Below are 18,938 nucleotides of genomic sequence, written 5' to 3'. Positions count from 1 at the left end.
CAGGGTGGGTCACCGGTAGCTACTCCATGCCTATTCCAGTATCACATCCACTGACTTTTTCTTAAGTGATAGCACTAATATGTTTCCTTATTCTAACTGCTTATTTCCAAATTTCATTAAAAAAAAACCCCACCAATTATCTGATTATGAAATTATTAGGGAGACAGAACAGTGACAGACAAAACAGCACAATCTCATAAAGTACATTTCCTCTGGAAAGCAGGCTAAAAATAGCATAAGAAATATTATATTCTTGCACTCTCTAGTGCCCAAATTCAGAAGTCAGTCTCCGATAAAAACCTGACTTTCTCTCCAGCTCCAGTTCACTCAGAGAATATAATCAAGACCATTAAGGAAAATCAGGACATGTATTATTACTTAATTATGTAGAGGCACAACATACTTCCTATTCTCTCCTTGTAAACCAGAAGTTACATGCTGTGTTAGGATAGCATCACCACAAAATGCAAGGAGCATTTGGATCATATTCCTCTTTTATTGCAAGCATTGGGTTCACATTCAAGTATTTGATCCTTAAGTTCTAGTTGATCTTAGTGGTATCAAAGCATACTAATTTTAAGATTATGTACACAAATCTTTCTAAACATGCCTAGACATCTACAGCAGCTCAAAATGCAAGTTTAGAAATTCCCTGTTCAATATGCGAAACACTTCATCTTTGCTGCACTTGTGATGAGTCATTTTGTTCATATACACCATACCCTCCCTAGAAGGCTCTTAGCGGGCAACAGAAAAAGCTGTCTGTACTGTTTCATGCCTATTCCAGATGGATTAGGAGTAGCCTTTGGGGGAATGGGAGACATTCCTTCTCTGAGAGCAGCTGAACGTGTTTAACTGCAGAGTTTTGGGGAGAAGGCAGCCTATCCTCTTGCACCAGCCCCAAACATTCTACCTGCCTAGCATGCAAAGAGTAGAAAGGTCTGTCTAAAGTGTACTTTAAAGCCAAGATGACACTAAAAATTGCCTGTCTAAAAGCAAGATTGGACAGAGAGAGGGATTCATTTGCAAAGACAGAAAAGCACAATTCTTATTTTTATTCTGCTGCACTGAACTCTTCAAACTTCCTCTATTTACAGTATTTATTCTGTGTTTGCATAAGACTTAGCATGAGCCATTCAGAGCCTGTTTGACAGTTTTTTGGTATGCTTATCTATGAAAAAGGTGCAGATGGCTTTACCTCAAGACTTTGGGGACACAGTATCTCTTCACACTATTTTCTAATTTAATTCTGCTTGTCATTGGGAGTTCAGGGAGTTCAATTCAAATAAGCATTTACTGGTAATCAGAAGAATGGCAGTAAATGAAAAAAAGTTCATAGCTATTCAGGGAGTGGCCTTTCTTATTTCCCTGTCTGAGAACAAAGAAGGTAAGGTGATGGAAGAGGCTGGGAACTGTCAATTCTTATCAAAGCCCTTTTACCCATGGGATCACTCCCCACTGCAGAGCTCAGTCTAATTGGAAACTGAGTTTTGGACAAGGAACACAAGTGGGGCAGTGATTTCAGTCTTTCTTTCAAAGGGAATACTGCTGGAACTTTTCTTTGGTAAAGAAAAATGTATACATACCATGTAATGACCAGAGTTTTTGTCTGAGGACATTTAGGAAAGTTGATATCATTGAATTACAGAAAGCTATTGTGCTTTCAAATGATCTATAAAAACCAGCAAAGGTAACTACTCTGCACAATGAAGTGACATGTAAGTTTTGTTCTACCAGCTGTTCCCTTCTGAATTGGACTTAGGCCCCAGAGGAGATGATCTATGTACAAAATTGCCATTACTTCCTTTCTTCCTTTTACCCTCCCCTTAACCTCACTGAAGACAGTTTGTCTTTATTTCCTTGTAAGGCTGAAGCTAGGAAAGGATGCAAATCAGAGTAAATCTGAAGTTGCATGGTAAGGAAAATATGAAGTCTTTTAAAAATTAGTTTTTAACATACAACTTCTATTGTCATCCTCTCCTACTGTATTCTGGAGTTATGTTAAGGAACAAGGAAGAGACATTACTGCAAGAATTTTTCAAAGCAAATTTCTATGAGGAAGAAGAGCTGACTAAGCCTTAATGTATGCAGAAATAGAAAAATACATGCAAATTTTTCATTCATAATTGCTGCCTTTCCAAATACATGGGGTGTTTTTTGCTTGTGGAGCTTGGTTGGTTTTTTGGGGCTTTTTTAAAATTCAAAACAAAGGCAGAGAAAAGTGTATCAAAAATACCTAAACCCTGAAACACAAACTGCGAAAGCGATGTGTACAGAACAAATTGAGAGCACAGATACTTCTACTTTTTGCCTCAAGACACATACTACAAATGCAGTACAGATAAACTTTCTATTTTAAAACTTAGTATGTTCTTTTTGCTCCAAACAGAAACAATCCTTATCTTTCCTTACTCAGTAATTAACCCAGTCTTAACTTTGCAGGAGTTGTACTGTAAATGAACAATAAGAATGTCTTGTTTTTAGTGTTAAATGGCACTGGGAGAGAAAGAACAGCAAACATCTCCCAGCTAGTGCAGACATTCTGATTTCCAGATTACAGTACATTGCTTTGCTTCCTCCAAATCCTGTTTACATGAGCAAGGTCAGGGGATGAAACATTAGAGAGCCTCTACAGTGATTTCCTGCTTCTGTCAGTAAAAACTACAGAGACACCATCAACTTTCCCTTGTTTCCAACAGCTTATCAGGGACCAGAGGTTACCAGTGTAGTGCCTTGCAGAATTGAAAAGACCCAACCTCTCTCATGATTAAAACTAAAATTGAAGGATGAAACAGAAGGAAGTAGTCCCAAAGAGAAACAAAACTTCCAATTTTTCCTTTTCAATAGTTCAGAAAACAAAGGCAATGTTAAGTTGCTTGACACATGGAGGAGTGGTAGAGAGGCATTAAAGCTTTCCAAAGAGTCTTCAATGAAATAGAAAGGAGAAAGAAGCACCACCCCCAGTCCCCATATTTGACCCCAATTTAGTGAATATTTTCAGAGTGCAAAAGGCTAGAACACACCTAATTTCTGGTAACTGCAACATATGAGGACTCTTATCATTGAAAAAGTCAGGACATTACACAAGTACCAGTTTGTTAGGCATTCACAGCTAATTTTTACAGTGCTTTCAATAATACACATGAGAACTGAATAAATGAATCATCAAATCCAAAGCTATTTCCTAACCATAATAATACACAGGAATTCTTAATGGCTTTGTAATTGTAGTCCAAAAGAAAGCAACTCCATACTGAAGATTTTACTGAAATTTTTCCACTGACACAAGGATCATACTCCCTTCACTGAGTTTACAAAAAAAGTTGCATTAGTATGAACCTCAGAAGAAAAAAGATTTTTCATTCACCATGTTCAAAACAACTGGCTTTAGTACTAAGCTAGAAAAGAAGCTGAAAAGATAAGGTGTTTACAATTCGGGCAGTTTAATAATGTAAGTGTTTTTAGTAAAATCCCTGTAAGAACATTCATATTTGCCTACCTTAGTTTAACCTCTGAAGCAAGAAAATAGAACTAAATTAAAAAACAACAAAACACAAAAGCAGGCATTTTAAGTGTGGAAGCTGTAATGGATTGGTCCTTTTGATGAAGCAAGAAATTAAAATTCCTTGAAAAGAGGAGAAGTAGGAGGAAGAGATAATACTAGTATTTTCTTAGACAGCTACAGCTCAAAATAAATGAACTGCTAAGAAAATATCTAAATATATATTTTAAATTCACAATAAAGAATCAAGAGTGTTATATTTTTAAATATTTGTTTTTAAAATCTTCTCTAGGCAGACTGTTGTAAAGAATAGATGATGGTGACACTTTGCTGCACCCAAATTCTCTAGAGTAGTGTCCTCTTTTGGGCTTCTTGGTCCCAGATAGACACTGACATCCTGAAGCAAATCAAGTTGAGAGTGAACAAGATAACAAAGGGGCTGGAACATGATATCGAGGAAAGGCAGAGAACCAGGTTTGCTCTCTGGAAGAAAAGGTACAGGGAGATCTTGCTGCCATCTCAGATACCTAACGGGTAAGAAGACAGACACACACATATTAGAAGACCACTGCGAATTCAAGGTAATAAACATGTTGGAACATAGGATATTCTAGTTACATATTATTAAAAAAAATATTTTCATCAACCAAACATTAGAGCAAGCTGCCCAGAAAGGTGGTGGAATCTCTATCCTTACACATTATGAACAAATGAACTGGACAAGGCTTATAAGAACCTGATCCAAGCTGGCCTTGCTTTAAGGGGAAGGTTAGATTAAATTACTCCAGACATCCCTCTCAACTTATACTATATCACTTTCATTAACAAATCTTCAAAGAAGGAAGGAAAAGGAAAAACCCTTTTGCTTTGTCACAAATCATCTTAGGGGCAGTAATAACGCATTTCCCATAAAGGAGTAGAAGAATGGACAATTCAAGTTGAAGAAAAGATTCTCAATAAGAAGAGCACTTTCTTCTATTGTCCTTTCTCCTGGACTAGACTGAGACCTATAGAAGTTTTTGACCACTTACTGTCAGGAATTTTGGTAGCTATTCAACAAAACATTACAAGGTTTTGCATAGACTTTCAATCTTCCTGAAGGGGTTTCAGGGAGCTTTAAGAAACTCACCAGAAATCCTACAGAAGTTTCAGTGTTGTTACTCACCCCAGAGAAAGGCTGTATTTAAAGACTCGCATTTTTGTGGATCACTGTCTCAAGTATCTCTCCCCTTCAGCAGAAAAATTGAAGTAAATATGATAATTAACTACTTCCAGTGGTCTAGGGACTTGCCAATATGTTTTGTAAATAACCCTTAAGATCCTGCTGTGTTACATGTGTGATAAATGTATTGAACAAGAATGCATAAAGATACCTAAATGCAGACTGCATTTTTCTCTCTGCACATGTCAGAAGGGCAGAAGAACTCCTCAAGGCAGAGCCTTAAAATAATAAGTAGGTATAGATAGGACACGCATAAATTAACCTGGCAATCTGATCCAAGATTTTTGTTATTTAAACAGCATTCTTTCAGTAGAAGCAGTGCCAAAAAGCCATAAGCAGATTTAAAATGGGTCTTGAAATGTTTTCAGGGGAAAAAATTGCACAGTGATAATGTCTTTGACAACCAGTAGAAAAAGAGCAACTCATTGGGGCTGGAATCGGGGATATGTATGAGATAAGATGATGAATTAGACTAGGACTAGAGGATGGCGACCTCAACTTGAAAAAGGACTAAAAAAAAATACAAATAATACACAATAGTAGTATCATTCAATTGAGGACAAACTGTATCAAAAGGAAATCTGTCCGTGAAGGTGTGATAGAAATAAAGGCAGTGTCTGCTCTTTTCTCCTTGTTTCTTATGAAGAACACATCAAGCCTCTATTAGACAGTTTCCATACATTAAGGAAACTGAGAAAGCTTCAGATAAAAAGGTCCAAGTCACTGAGATCCAGAACCCTCTAGAAACAAGACACAAAGAGTCTAGGTGGCTGGCCTGATTAAGAAACAGATGATAATTCCACAAATGACAGAAGCTGGTAATGTGGCAGACAGACAATGGACAAGAAGATGATACTAAAGGATGAGCTGACATCAGAAAGCACAGAGGACCAGATTGGTTAGCAAAGTTGAAGAATGTTATTGACTGTGGCAGAGGAAGGATATTAGTGGCAAAGAAAACATGCAAATGATTCCTGAATTTGTGTGAACAGTGGCAGGGTTAGGGTTAACCTGTGTTGAAAAGGACAGTTGCCCTTAATGCTACAATCTGAGTAACAAGGTTATAGAAATGTTTCTAGATGGAAAAAGAGGCAGATGGGAAATGCTGAAATACAACAGTGGAGAGAACCAATGATAACTGGTAGATTGAGATGCTGGGGGAAAAAAAAATTTGTGATTACTGACACAGTCAAAAAGCATAAATTCTGAAGCAACATTTTTATATTTAAGATTGTAAAGCCAGAAAGACAGCAGTCAAAAAAATGCTGTACTTCTTGGGTCAATGTATGCCTTTGAGTTCTGGGCATAAAGTTTTATAAGGTGCTTTCATAGGAAAAGAATTAAGGGAGACTAAGTGATTTTTAGGTATGGAATAAAGAATTACAGTGCAAGCACACACTTGAACTCTGTGATGAGCAGAGTAAGTAATGAACAGAGAGTACTTAAAAGTGATAGGTAGTCAATAAATTATATCCACCACAATGCACTGTCTGTGAAGCCTACTAAACAGATGCCTGTAAGTCTACAAAGAACCATATTTCCATTATGAAAACATGACAACTGATAAACCTTAAAATAGATAACATTATCACCTCTCAAATATAAGTTCTTCTATGATTATTTGTTTTGAAGTAAAGGTTTCTCATCAACCTGTGCATCATGATCTTCAAAAATGATCTTAAGGAATTTTACATAGTACCTTCACAACATAGCTTTCATAAAGCATTCAGGACAAAATAGAACAGCAGAAACCACACCTGCTGCCTTTTCATAAGTATTAACCCTTCAACCACACAAACTTTTTATGGTAACTAAAATTGCTCAAGATACAATTTTGCATTCACAGGAACAGATTCAGAGCTAAAAGAAAAATTCTCATTTTAACCTAATTCTAGAACAGCATGTCTTTTAGATTTCATACCAGGAGAGCATATTTCTCCTCCCACGAAACTGCCGCTAAAACATTGCCTTCCTCTCCTCCCACACGCCATACCAATGTCATATGTAAAGCTAACACTAGAAGACTCTAATCCCATCACTCTGTCTTAAAATGTATTACCTTTTTTTTTTTTCCTTCTAGGGAACTATTAAATGCCTTAAAAGGAGAAATAATAAAACATCAGTTTTAGCATAGTATTGGTGAGACAATGATTCTTTAGTGCTACCATTATTTGAAGATAACAAAAAGTGTTTGAGAATAAGCCACGAATTTTAACAGGAATATTTAGATGTACTTAGCATTGGCTTATAAATAGAATTTGTGCTTAGTATAGTGGTAAAACTGTAGGTATAAAATGAAAGCTTTGCTATTACACCATCTTCTGGTTAGACTTGGGAACTGTGACAAAGTTTAAGTTGAGAATTTAGGATATTGAGCTCTGAGCACTCGACAATTGCTAAAAAATCAATTTCATTCATATGGACAGTAAAAGCACATTTCCAGAACATGTTAGCTATACCTTACCCTCTTTCTTTTTTTTTTTTTTTTAAAGTAACTTACAGGAGTAGTGATATATGAAGATTTTCTAATATCGATGATAACTGGGTCAGGTGTTTGTATATCAGGCACATCAAAGGCAGGGTCAACCTGTTGAAAATAAATTATATCATTATTTCAGCACCAACAGAGAAAAGGAAATAAGACTGAAATAAAAAGTGAGAACACACTCAGCAGACTAGATCAATTGGTTCCCAATCCCTATTCAAGTTCCTTAAGTCATCCATTACTAACAGACTGTTAATATGCTTACTTCTTCTGTACCAACTCTGATTGCCAAAATAACTTTGAAAGCACTTCTGTGGAAAACAGGTAGTAGGTAACACTGAAATCTGTGATAAAGTAACAGATCAAAGACAAAAGATGTTGCTCCTGAAACCACAGGAAAAAGTGCTTTATACTGGCACAAATTCAGAGGCTGATTGATCAGAAAGAATGATAGATGACAGAAATGTCATCACAGTACCTGCAATTTTGCTCTTAATATCACAGTTACTACTTGCTTTTTTTGGCCATAGGAGTTAATCTATAACTTTAGCAATATTTTGCTAATGTCCTTTCCTGAGAGTGAAGCATTAGGAAATCAGAGAATACGAAATTTGAGAAAGCTGCTTTTATCTTATGGTTTCACCTAAGGGATCAGAATAACATCCCTATAAGAAATCTGTGTGCATATTATCCCTATCACTATATTACCCAGGTGTATCACAGCCTAAGATGTTTGCCTTCTCAGAATGATGCATGGAAGTACTATTCTTAATATTTTATGAACTGGCAAAATTTACAGAAAGACTAGAAGACTTTCAAATCACCAAGAAGTCTGATGTAATATCATCAGTAATCCAGAGACAGTATTAATCCCAACCACCTTATTGAAAGCAGAAAAAAAATTCCAGAACCCCCAAAGCTCACACTTGCCTAGTGACAAGATTAAGTTTGGTCACTGGAAGTTTCTTAGCTACCAGGGTCATTTTACTTTGACTTCTCAAGAGGAAGATCCTACTATTTCACCTGAAGACTGTCAAAACTCTGGCTCAGCCAGAGCTGCTCTCTCAGTAACTGCTTCAGTGTTATTTCCAAAAGGAAAAATCCCTGATGTCCATACATTGATATAAAGACCTTTAGGTCAGAGACATGTTTGTTAAGTAGCTAGAATACAATCTGGAATTAATAGTCAGGGAAGGAGGGTAGCAACACCTTGTACTGCCTGAAGACTTTTCATTCAGTTTATTTAGATTTACATAACTTAAATGCAGAAATTTAGGTTAAAATTAATAGAAGTAAGATCTCCCTCAGTAAATACAAGTTAAAGAAGATGGACAAAGTTTACTAGCAAGTTAGAAGGTAAAGAAACATTCAAAAACAGATATTACCTGATTATTCAAAGTGAAAATGATTCTTACACTTTGCAGCACTTACAAATCAGAGATGACGAACCATTCTTAAGGTGAGATCTTAACACTGTTTTTAAGCTTGTTCACTTCTCTGAGTAGCAGTGCTTAGCTCCTTCTTTTATTCAGTTTCAACAAGCCATTCATCATCTGTGATCTTTTTTTTCTGTCTTCTGATTACAGGTGCATCAGTCAAGAATGAGCAGGGACTCAGGGACAATCAAGAAAACCCATTCAGCTACATGGTCATCACAGCTGAACACTTAAAATTCTCTCTCATTTGTAGATATTAGGATCAAGCCTTGTTTTCTTTCAGTTTTGTCAAACAGAATTGGAGGAAAGAAAGGGAAAGAGGAGAACCAAAGCCAGGTAACATGGTCTATGTAATAACCTCTATTTAGCTGAAAATTCTACCATTTTAACTGGACTTCTCCTTTAGAATCTTCTCTGCAGAAACATGATTAATCAAAACCTCCTCTGCATACAGTATTGCTTATCACTTTTTCAGTGTTAAGGTGAGCAGGAGAGGAAGTGCAAATTTTACTGTTTTGCCTCTGTACATATCATATCTATTGAGATTACACAGCCAACTGTCCACAGAGTTTCCATTTGTTCAATGCCCAGGATAATCAGGGTCAGTTGCTTCTGACATTGTCAGCCCTACAATAGATATAATTAATGCATTATTCAAGTGCCAATCATACTAGGGACAGGTAAGACAAAAGTAATTTTCTGACATGCATAATTTGGGCACTGAAGAGAGGACAATGCATCTGCAGGATTCTGCAGAAGGGGGACAGTAGATGCCTACTACCTATCAGTACTCTAATGTGGAGGAACTACTGCAGTATTATCACTAATAGCTCTTGAAACATCTTCTTTGAGATAGTATCTCTTTGTTGCATACATGGAGATATTGCAGAATGAGTTAAATTCTTGATACTGGTTGGTAAATAAATATATGGTATTATTAAGTTTTAAAAAATGCTCTTTTTGTAGAAGTGTTACATCCTGAAGCTAGAATCAAAGTTCCTCTGATTATGCTTCTGCTTATTGCTTTACCAGTGATAAGGGGAGGATGAAGACCACTGTAAACACTGACTGGAGGTGGAGGAACTGTCATAAGCCATACTAAAATAATCAATATAAAATTATTAAGCAACTAGTTTGAAATAGCATCTAAAAGGTGTTTAAAAATGCACAAAAATATAAAGGCTGTATCAAAGTCCTTCATACAAATACTAGTGTTTAATATTGCACTAAAAATGAATGAGGTAATGGAATGAAGCTAAAAGTAATAGTTTCAAATTACTTGACATTTCCTGAAAAGGTGGTTAGCTGTAAAATAATCTTACCTAGGGAAATCTTCAAGGTAAGTCTTTGAAAAGACTTAACTTTAAGAAACAAGACAGAAAAACCAGAGCACTAAAATGCAAGGTAGGGAGTACTGTCACATGTTACAGGTTTTCAAAAACACTCTTTTCAAAGCCTTGCTTTAATTACCTGATATATAATAAACTGATATATACATATTTTCAATATAATCTTTTAACATGATGCAGTTATCACATTTTTATCCATAATAAAATAAAATATATTTGAAAGGAAGGTTTCTACAGAATCTCTCATGAATTAGAAAAATTCAAAGAGGAAGTTTTAAATTACTCACAAAGTATTTCTTAGGAAAGTGATTTGTGAAATAGTCTCTCCAAACACATTAAGAGAAAATTAGCTTTCAATTTGACTAAACACTGTTCTTCGTTCTAGACTGGGGCCCTCAAGCAAGCCATATAATCTTTTTTCTACTGCCATCTAGTGTATATTTGAATTTCCTTCATCTGAGAAAATATTTACAACTGAAAATACACTGAAAATTTTAGGATTAAATTAAATCAATAAAAGCTCTTTGTGCACAAGAGATAAACTCTATGCACCTTAATGTGTTCAAACCTCAAAGCTGTTTTGAAAGAAATTAATTTATTTTAAAGAAGTCTTTAGCACATGAAAAGTCAATTACATACAAACAAGGCAAATTCAGAAATACAATTCTCACCAAGTGGAATGTAGTTTTTAGTATACTTCACTAAAATTGCATAACTGATTAAACTATTATTTTCAAATAACTCCACAAGGTCCTTATGTTAAACAGAGAGAACAACAGGGATTTATCTCAGCTAAATTTAGACATACTGCTAGATACCTGAATTTGAGCTGGTAATCACCTAAGATTATCTCTGTGACCAACAGAAAAAAATAGGTGCCTTTAAAGAACAAATAATTTATTTACATTTCCAAGTTGTCTGAAAAACTGAAATTATCATAAGCATTAAAACTCTACTTACTTGAATATTCAAGAATCACATTGATGAGTGCAGTTGGGGGACAATTATAAAGTTTTACAACTCAAGAACATGAAATTCAACACTGCTTTGAAATTCAGGCTACTGCTGGGCTGAGAAGACACAACTAATGATTTTCTTGTAAAAGTTAATTATGCCTCAAAAATAGGTAGGTAGAGAGAAAATAAAATAGGGAAGGTATCTGAAATTTTACTGGTTCAATGTTTAGCTTTGAAGAGTGAATAAGAAAAAGTAATCAGAAAAGGCAAAATACACTCAAGCTTCATCTTTCTGTTACTATCCTGAAGTTTTACTGAAGGCAAAACACCAGATGATACCTGCAATTCCTAATGCCCTTGTGCCAGCTGCTTTATTCAAAACAGCATTTCCAACAGGTGATGTGTGAAAATATTGCAAGTGTGCCTCTGATCCCAGCTGAATAAATTCTAAACCAGCTCCATTTTTGTGTATACTATTCCCCCAGAATATAGTTCTGGAATTACAGGGACTTTGTAACACTAAGACAAGCAGGGATAAAGAAGCAATAGCTAACCAAAAGCAGTAAAAAAAAAAAAAAAAGAAAAAAGAAAAAAGAAAAAAGGAAAGGTGTGAAACATTAGGAATTTTTAAAAATAGGGGGCAAATTACTTTCCTCTTGAGTTCTGCCTGCACATCTGTTTAACTTTTTGTGTTCCAACACCTTTAATTTTATCCTACGGCAATCCCTCTTCAGTCCTGTTGTAGAGGTGACTAAACCAGCTGAGCATAACTCAAGGCAATGTATTACACCACATCTCAAGCATTTAGATGACATTGTAGTGGCTTGTAGCAAACCTTAAGCAGTCATTGATAGTTTGAAAAATCCCATCTCCAAACTGCCTCCTCTGCCTGCCTGTAACTCTTGTTTATGTTACCAGATCTCTTACTTGTTACTTCTGTGTAGTTAAGATGAATTATCTTACTCTGTTCACATAGAAATAGGATGAGAAAGGAAGAAAATAAGCAAGAAAGGAAGAAAGAAAGCAGTTCTGCATATGATCTGAGGTGTAGATGAGATAATAGGAAAAAATTGTCATTACGACTGCTATGCTCTAGTGGAATAGATCACACAGAGAGATAGAGGAATCTCCAAACCTCTTCAAGACCCCCTAACCAGACACAGCTGAACTGATGTACCACTGGTAGGAAGAACAGATCTTCTCCAGAAGCTCCCTCTGACATGCCTGTGATTCCTTTCCCTTATATATTAGAAACATGATGAACCATTGAAAGATGAGGGTAGGATTGCAGTGGAACAGCCTAATGCTAGAATTCTCTGTATTGCCTCTGGCTTAGAAAGAGGTTGGCGTGTAAAAAAAAATATTTTAACTGAAGAAGGACAAAAATACTTTTTTGTCCTTTTTTTTTTGTACTTTTTTTCTTTTTCTTTTTTTTCCAGATTACAGTGCAGTGGGCCTAGACATTTCGCTTTTTCTCAGTTAGAAGAGGAAATAGTTAAGAAGATGGAGCACTGGAAAATTTCAAGCACAGTGCTACCTAAGAATTAGTGCATGCTAATGAAAGCATGTTACTGCTGGTAGTAACCTGATATCAGTTTTGTCTGTATAAATCATGGTTTTGTCCAGTTGGTGAAGTCTATTCTTCCTGATCACAACAAAAATCCCACAATTTTTGTTGAGACAGATAGGAGGAACCATAAAAACAAGAAAAGACAAATGGAGTGAGAAAATGTGGTAATTTCACCTTAACACCATCTCAATTATTATACCATTACATTAATTTCAAAAATTAGCTGAAAAGCGATTCTAATCACTATCACTCTATTATTTAATTTACAATATGAAAATATATTCTATTATAATAATGAGTTTTGTTGAAACTGCCCGACACTGTCTCAAAGAATATAACATACTTGATATTTACCTGAGAGAAAGATATTCTAGTGACAATATAATGTTAATAGAAAACTAAATACAGCGACTCTCATTAAAATCCTGAAATCAGGCCAGAAAATATAACACAGAGTCCAAAACTTTGCTATGACAAAGCCACAGAGCTCTTTCACTACTATGGAGCAGCCCAGGAGCCTATCAGCTGTTACAAATGCTGCAGCCATTAATAAATGCAAACATAAAGCTAAGTTAACTCTGTCAAAGCTAACTAATAATTAATTTCTTGACATTCAGCTACTGAATTTCCTTGATGAGCCTTTTCAGTACTGATAATGAGGCTTCCTAGCCTTAGTTTAACTTCAGCCTGAACTCATTAATGCTTTTCCAGAGCTTCTTAATTACCCAGGACCCAGAACAAGAAAAAAAAATTGAAAAATTCATTTATAGTATATTCACATCTTTACCAGGCATGTAAACATCAGAGAGGTCTGGAAATGTTGACCTGAAAAGAAGACAATGGACCCCTGCAGCTATAAGCCATTGTGTTTGTTTAGTACATGTTATAACTGAGTGCAATTTGAATGGTCTCAAAGCAAAATGTTGCTCCAGCAAGACTGGCTTGAATCTGCTGGCTAATGCTGTGATTGAGTTTGTTCTGGCACTGACCAGCTATACTGAAGGCTGGTACCAGTAAACTGAATGAACTTCATTCATTTACCTTACAACAAATATGAAAGTCCAGCACGGAAGTTTGTTTATGAAGTTTGTTCATTAATGAAGCTTTTGGTCAGAACAGGATGCCGTCATCCTGTTCTGACCAAAATGCTAAGCATTAGAAAGCTACACATCCAACTTGGCAATAGAACCAGGCACAGAAGAAATCTTATTTTGTCAGAATTCTCTTCCTCCAGGAAATGTTCTCAATCTTTACACCACTCATTTGCATGTATTCATACTGCAAACACACCCACCCACCCAAAAAAAAGCTCAATATCCCCAAATGTCAATGTTTTAAAACTCTGAGCAGGAAACAAATGCCATGGCAGCAGTATCTACATTTTCTATGTAGGCAACCAGGCAATGGTGAATTTCTATAGTACTCTGATAGCATATCCAGAAAGTTCTGATTGCTGTTCTAGATTTATCTCAGGTAAGTTTTTCAACACTAGAGGAACCTGGAGACTATCAAAAAAGAGAAGAAAATATAGGTAATCACCATGCAGAAGCCAGCCAGCTCTATGAGGGACTGTGACAAATAAAGTGTAAACAATGGCCTCATTGAAGGCATAGCACTGTTTACCTATTGGGCATAACTTTCAGACGATTTGACAAACACAAGATTTTTCCTAATACTGACACAGAACATTTGGCATTGCACTTTTATTCCCTGATTTCCAACACTTTCAGTGGATGCCAGTAGATAGTTTGACAGTAACTACTGTTCAAGAATGAAATATCAGGAAATCGGACTTCATAGTGCTGTAAAACACACTGCTAGCCTAGAAAGTCTTTTAGGTAGATATCAAGATATCTTCTCACAACACCTAAAAGTCTTGGAAAGAGGGACAGCTTGTGACAAGCAAGTACTTGACTTTCAGTAATATCAGCACATTGTCCTCCTTAAAATGATGTATTTTGATAAGTATTGTAAAGCTCAAGATACCTACTGCAACACTTACAGAGTTATTTCAGAAACCAGATTATCAGGTATGTTTTGCTTGAATGAGATGTAGAGTATAGACACAGAAGCAGCATGAAAGTAATTTCAGCTTAAACCTGCCAGCATTAGCTTGCCTAATAGCCCTAATGAGGATTCATAAATTATGGTTGCTTCAAAAGTATTACACATAACAATAAAAAGCTCCCTGATACACATAAAACATATATAACTATAAATGTCAGTGTTAACAGAAGCTTCTTGTTTCCTATATTAGACAATTTATTGCACTCACCTCAATTGATGTAATTTTTTCATCATGGAAATGACATGACCTTGGGTAAACATCAAGAAGATGAGGAGGATCATCAATATGTGTTCTTCTAAAATTGTGTTCAAGAAATTCTTCATAATCCAAAGTGTCAAAGTTGGTTTTCCATAATAACACCTATAGGAAATCTTCATATCAGTAACTACTTGAAGGCTATTCAGTGCTCAAAACCTAACTATTCAGTAAAGTCTGCTATTACTAGTAGATAACTGCATCATAACAATACTGCAGTGATGTCTTAGTCTGATCTCTATTGCAACACAGACACTTCCCCAGAGTATCTTTACTTCAAATCTAAAAGATGTGGTTCAATCTATTCAAAAAGTAACCTCTAAAACACATCTATAATCACAAACTGTCCCACTGAACTGTCCCAAGTTACTTTTCTGCCAGATTAAGGGATCATATACTGTTGAATTCTGCCCCCTATAAAGGCTTGCAGGTCTAACAAGAAAGTTTGAAGGAATAGAGAAGGAAGTTTGAAGGAAGAGAAATGAGGGAAACTCCACAGAACTCTAAAACACCTGGTTTCCAGTGTTTTAGCAACAGGAATATATTTTCTGAACTTTGTCTCATTATGTTCTAGTTAGAAACCATATATGAAGTCACACATATATGACCAAATGCAGAAGGTCATGGGACACAGAGGTAGTCCAAAGGTATTCTATCCAGTCTTATGAATATTCCACATAGGCTACTACTTTTCAAACAAATAGGTATAACTTTGCTCTCTCACATAAAAGGTCTTATGTTTTCCATGGCAACAGGTTAATGAAATAAATTGCAATATGCACATACAGCCAAAAATGTGAGGAACATGACAGAACACTACACTTTGAGATCTTCTTTGTTTGAGTAAAGAAGCAAATAGAAAGAAACAAAAGTATCCAGTGTTTGTTTCAAATATTTAACCTGCATCTGAACAACCCTGTCAGCTAGTTCTGCACCAACCAGAAACTTGATACAAGAAGCAGAGATACTGGTTTTCCTTCTTTGATGGAAAGGTATGGAAGGATTTGTTGATTGAAAACATCTTGAAATAATATATGTACGAAGGAAGCAGTCTTCCATAAACTTAAGAGTGTATCAGCTGCCTCCAGTGCATGCTGTGAACAGACCATATACTTTGGGTACTGCATGAGGGGTGCATGAAGATGATGCTTCTATGGCTAACCTCTGCTCATAAGCATGACATTGCCAGCAGAACTTTCCCAACAAATGCACCCTACAATTACAGTAAACCAATAATCACAGTGAATTGAGAACTCCTCCTGGCACACCTGGAAGAAGGCTGTGGACAGGTCAGCAAAATGGGATGTTTAAGAAGTATGTGTGTATACACCAAAAGAAAATAGACACAGAATAAAGTTCTTATGTTTACTATAGATAAAGATATACACCTTGGTAGTTACCCAACAGTGGTTAGCACATTTTAAAACTTAGAAAAGTGAAAGCTGCAGCAAAGTAAGTACTCCTCTCCCACCGAAATTTTCATAAAACAAAGGGAAAAACTTCAACAAACACAGGAAGGCCCGTTTTTAAGGTATTGAAAGTTATTAGATCTGCTATGACTACTTTTTAATTCAACATTTAATTCAACATTTCATCAGTGGTTCCTGATGAAACTGGATCTTCCCTCTCATATATTCACCATGAACCCACTATATCAAACTGCTGAGGACTAGAAGACATGGATTTTTACCTACTTTTTCCATGCTCTCATGCCCCAGCTTTACAACAGAAAATCAGGGCAGGAAAAAGGCAATGATATGACTGGACTGAACACACATGCCATTCAGGGGGCCCCAAGTTCAAAGAACTTTGAAGTAAGACAAGCATTACCAGGGTGTGGGAGGCTGTGTTAGGCTTAATACTCTAAGTCTTTGCCTTCATCAGAGCTTCTCAGATTAATCTTCTGTCATGTGAACACAGGCACTTTTGCTCCTCTCAAGTATAATGTACCAACAGTCATAAAACTCAGAATACTCATGGAAGGTAAGCTCAACAATTCAGAATTACATAGGACTAAGCTGCATTTTGGGACTTAAAATCTTATTTAGAACTTCAGTATGGAAAATCAAAGATCATACTAGTGAGTCAAGAAATAAATATTTTTCCCCCATTCTCAGTTGGTTTGTGGGTTTTTTTCCCTGCTTGTAAAATTAATATTGGATGTTTGATAACATTTTCACTTTTCCAATAACTTCAAGTCTTGGCAGTACATTTTACTTAATATTTTCTGATAGAAAGCAATTTTTTTTATCTCCCAAGACCATCTCTGCTACTAGCTGAAATTTATTTCAAACCCCACAAAACAGAATATAGCCATGAATTATGGTAAACTCAAAAAATCTTAATTTCAACAGCATAGCTTTTTTTATCTACATTGAGCTTTTAGCTTTTTGCAACAGGAAAACATGAAAAAGACAACTAAGAAACATTTCAGACTGAAAATTTAAATATTGTGCTACAAAATTTCTTTCTTTTTGGAAACTTTATAGACCTGATAGAGATGATTCCAAGGTTGATAGTATGTGTTCTTAATTATGAAATTTATTACAGAACATAGAGATTAATTATAAGACTTACTGTTTAACTTTTTTTTTTTAAATGCTCAAATGACTCTTCTTCCCTTTATAAAATCCAGTACTTTACTGTTTCACCAAAGTAAATTAGTAAAGGTAACACAAGAGGTTTTTTTCCCCAATTCTAGCCAAAGTTTTCCCAGTAATACTACTTAATACCTACAATTACAGAGTCAGGACTTTAAAAGCAGTGAAAACCTAACAAAGCAGGTGCCACTTAATAGTAATTGCAACATAACTACTTCATTGACACCGAATTGCAACACTTTAAATATTCTTAGTCAAAAACCACTAAATATTTTTAGCCATATTATTAAAATATGTAAAATAGACATGGTTAGTCTTCTCCTCATCGTAACATCCAACGTAAAGTCTATATAACACACAAGTAGCCAGAATGCATGTGAGTAATTAGCAAGTTATTGTGACATACTATATTTAACTCCCATCCACTGTAACAAACTAAGACATTTCATTTAAGGAGACAATACCACAAACCTGAGCATCCACTCCACCTGAGGCAAAATTTTCACCACCTTTTGAAAAAGCCACACAAAGTACAGGTCCCTGGAAAAAAAAATAGCATACAGTAAAATTAGGCTATTACTGTAATCATCATATTTTAGTCCCGAGAAAAACACCAATGCCATTACCTAATGTAATAGATTTTTCAATTTTAATAAAATAAGGAACAATTTTTACTGTATTGAAATTTCTGCAAAACTTGATTGAAAAGTTAATATTGCACATTTTCATAAGATGCTACATTACAACTACAACAATCTATACTAGGAAAATAGTGGCATTATCCTTAGATTTTATTCTTCATCTTTGCAATGAAAAATCACAAAATACATGTTACATTACTCAAGGCAATATGTTTGAATGATTTATTATCAAAAATAGGGTTTGTTTGGCATTAACAGGAAAAGGAGGAAATGCCTGCCATTCTTCACAAAAGTTATCTTCTGTAAGCTTCCCCCTCCTTAGAAAACAGTTTTTCAATAAACAATAGGACTGAAGTGCCAAATAACATGATTTTGAAAATCAAGTGAATTATTAATGAATTTAGAACATGAGCTTTTACTTAACATCAAATGTGTCATATTGACAGATAAAAAGCATGGTAACAGGTAAAAACTGATGCATTTCCTTAACCACTTGTGACAAGGTGCATTAACACAACACCTTGCTGTCCACTAAATTTCATCTGCAAGTTGCAAGATAAAAGACACAATGGCATAAATGTTACTTTCCCTCTGTAAAGTTACTGAACAGCCTATTAAGATCTCCATTTAAAGAGGGTTATTGTGTATACCTTGTGTCCATGAAGAGTGTAAATAAGTCTTTCTCCTAAGAGGTCCAGAATCTTAAGGGTACCGTCAGAAGAAGCAGTGATGAGGTAGTTACCAGAAGGATGGAATGATATACAATTAACCCCTGCTCTGTGAACTGATTTACAGAAGACAATATTCAAAAGCTGTAGATATCTACTAAGAAGATATGTACACTTTATTTCTTT

General features: G+C 35.5%; 1 protein-coding gene across 1 annotated transcript in view; it reads right to left on the bottom strand.

The window, feature by feature from the left end:
- Nucleotides 1–18,938, bottom strand: part of POC1B (POC1 centriolar protein B) — a gene marked incomplete at its 5' end in the record, with an annotated part of 47,154 nt that overhangs the window by 14,584 nt on the left and 13,632 nt on the right. Inside the window, 4 exons of the mRNA XM_066550702.1 lie at nucleotides 7,225–7,311; nucleotides 14,796–14,948; nucleotides 17,915–17,983; nucleotides 18,735–18,868. Coding sequence (XP_066406799.1) covers nucleotides 7,225–7,311; nucleotides 14,796–14,948; nucleotides 17,915–17,983; nucleotides 18,735–18,868 — 443 coding nt within the window. The remainder of the gene's footprint in view (nucleotides 1–7,224; nucleotides 7,312–14,795; nucleotides 14,949–17,914; nucleotides 17,984–18,734; nucleotides 18,869–18,938) is intronic.

This window comes from Molothrus aeneus, chromosome 5, assembly GCF_037042795.1.
Source record: "Molothrus aeneus isolate 106 chromosome 5, BPBGC_Maene_1.0, whole genome shotgun sequence".
NCBI lineage: Eukaryota > Metazoa > Chordata > Aves > Passeriformes > Icteridae > Molothrus > Molothrus aeneus.
The sequence above is the reverse complement of the archived record's forward strand: the minus strand, read 5'-3'. Positions and strand labels throughout refer to the sequence as shown.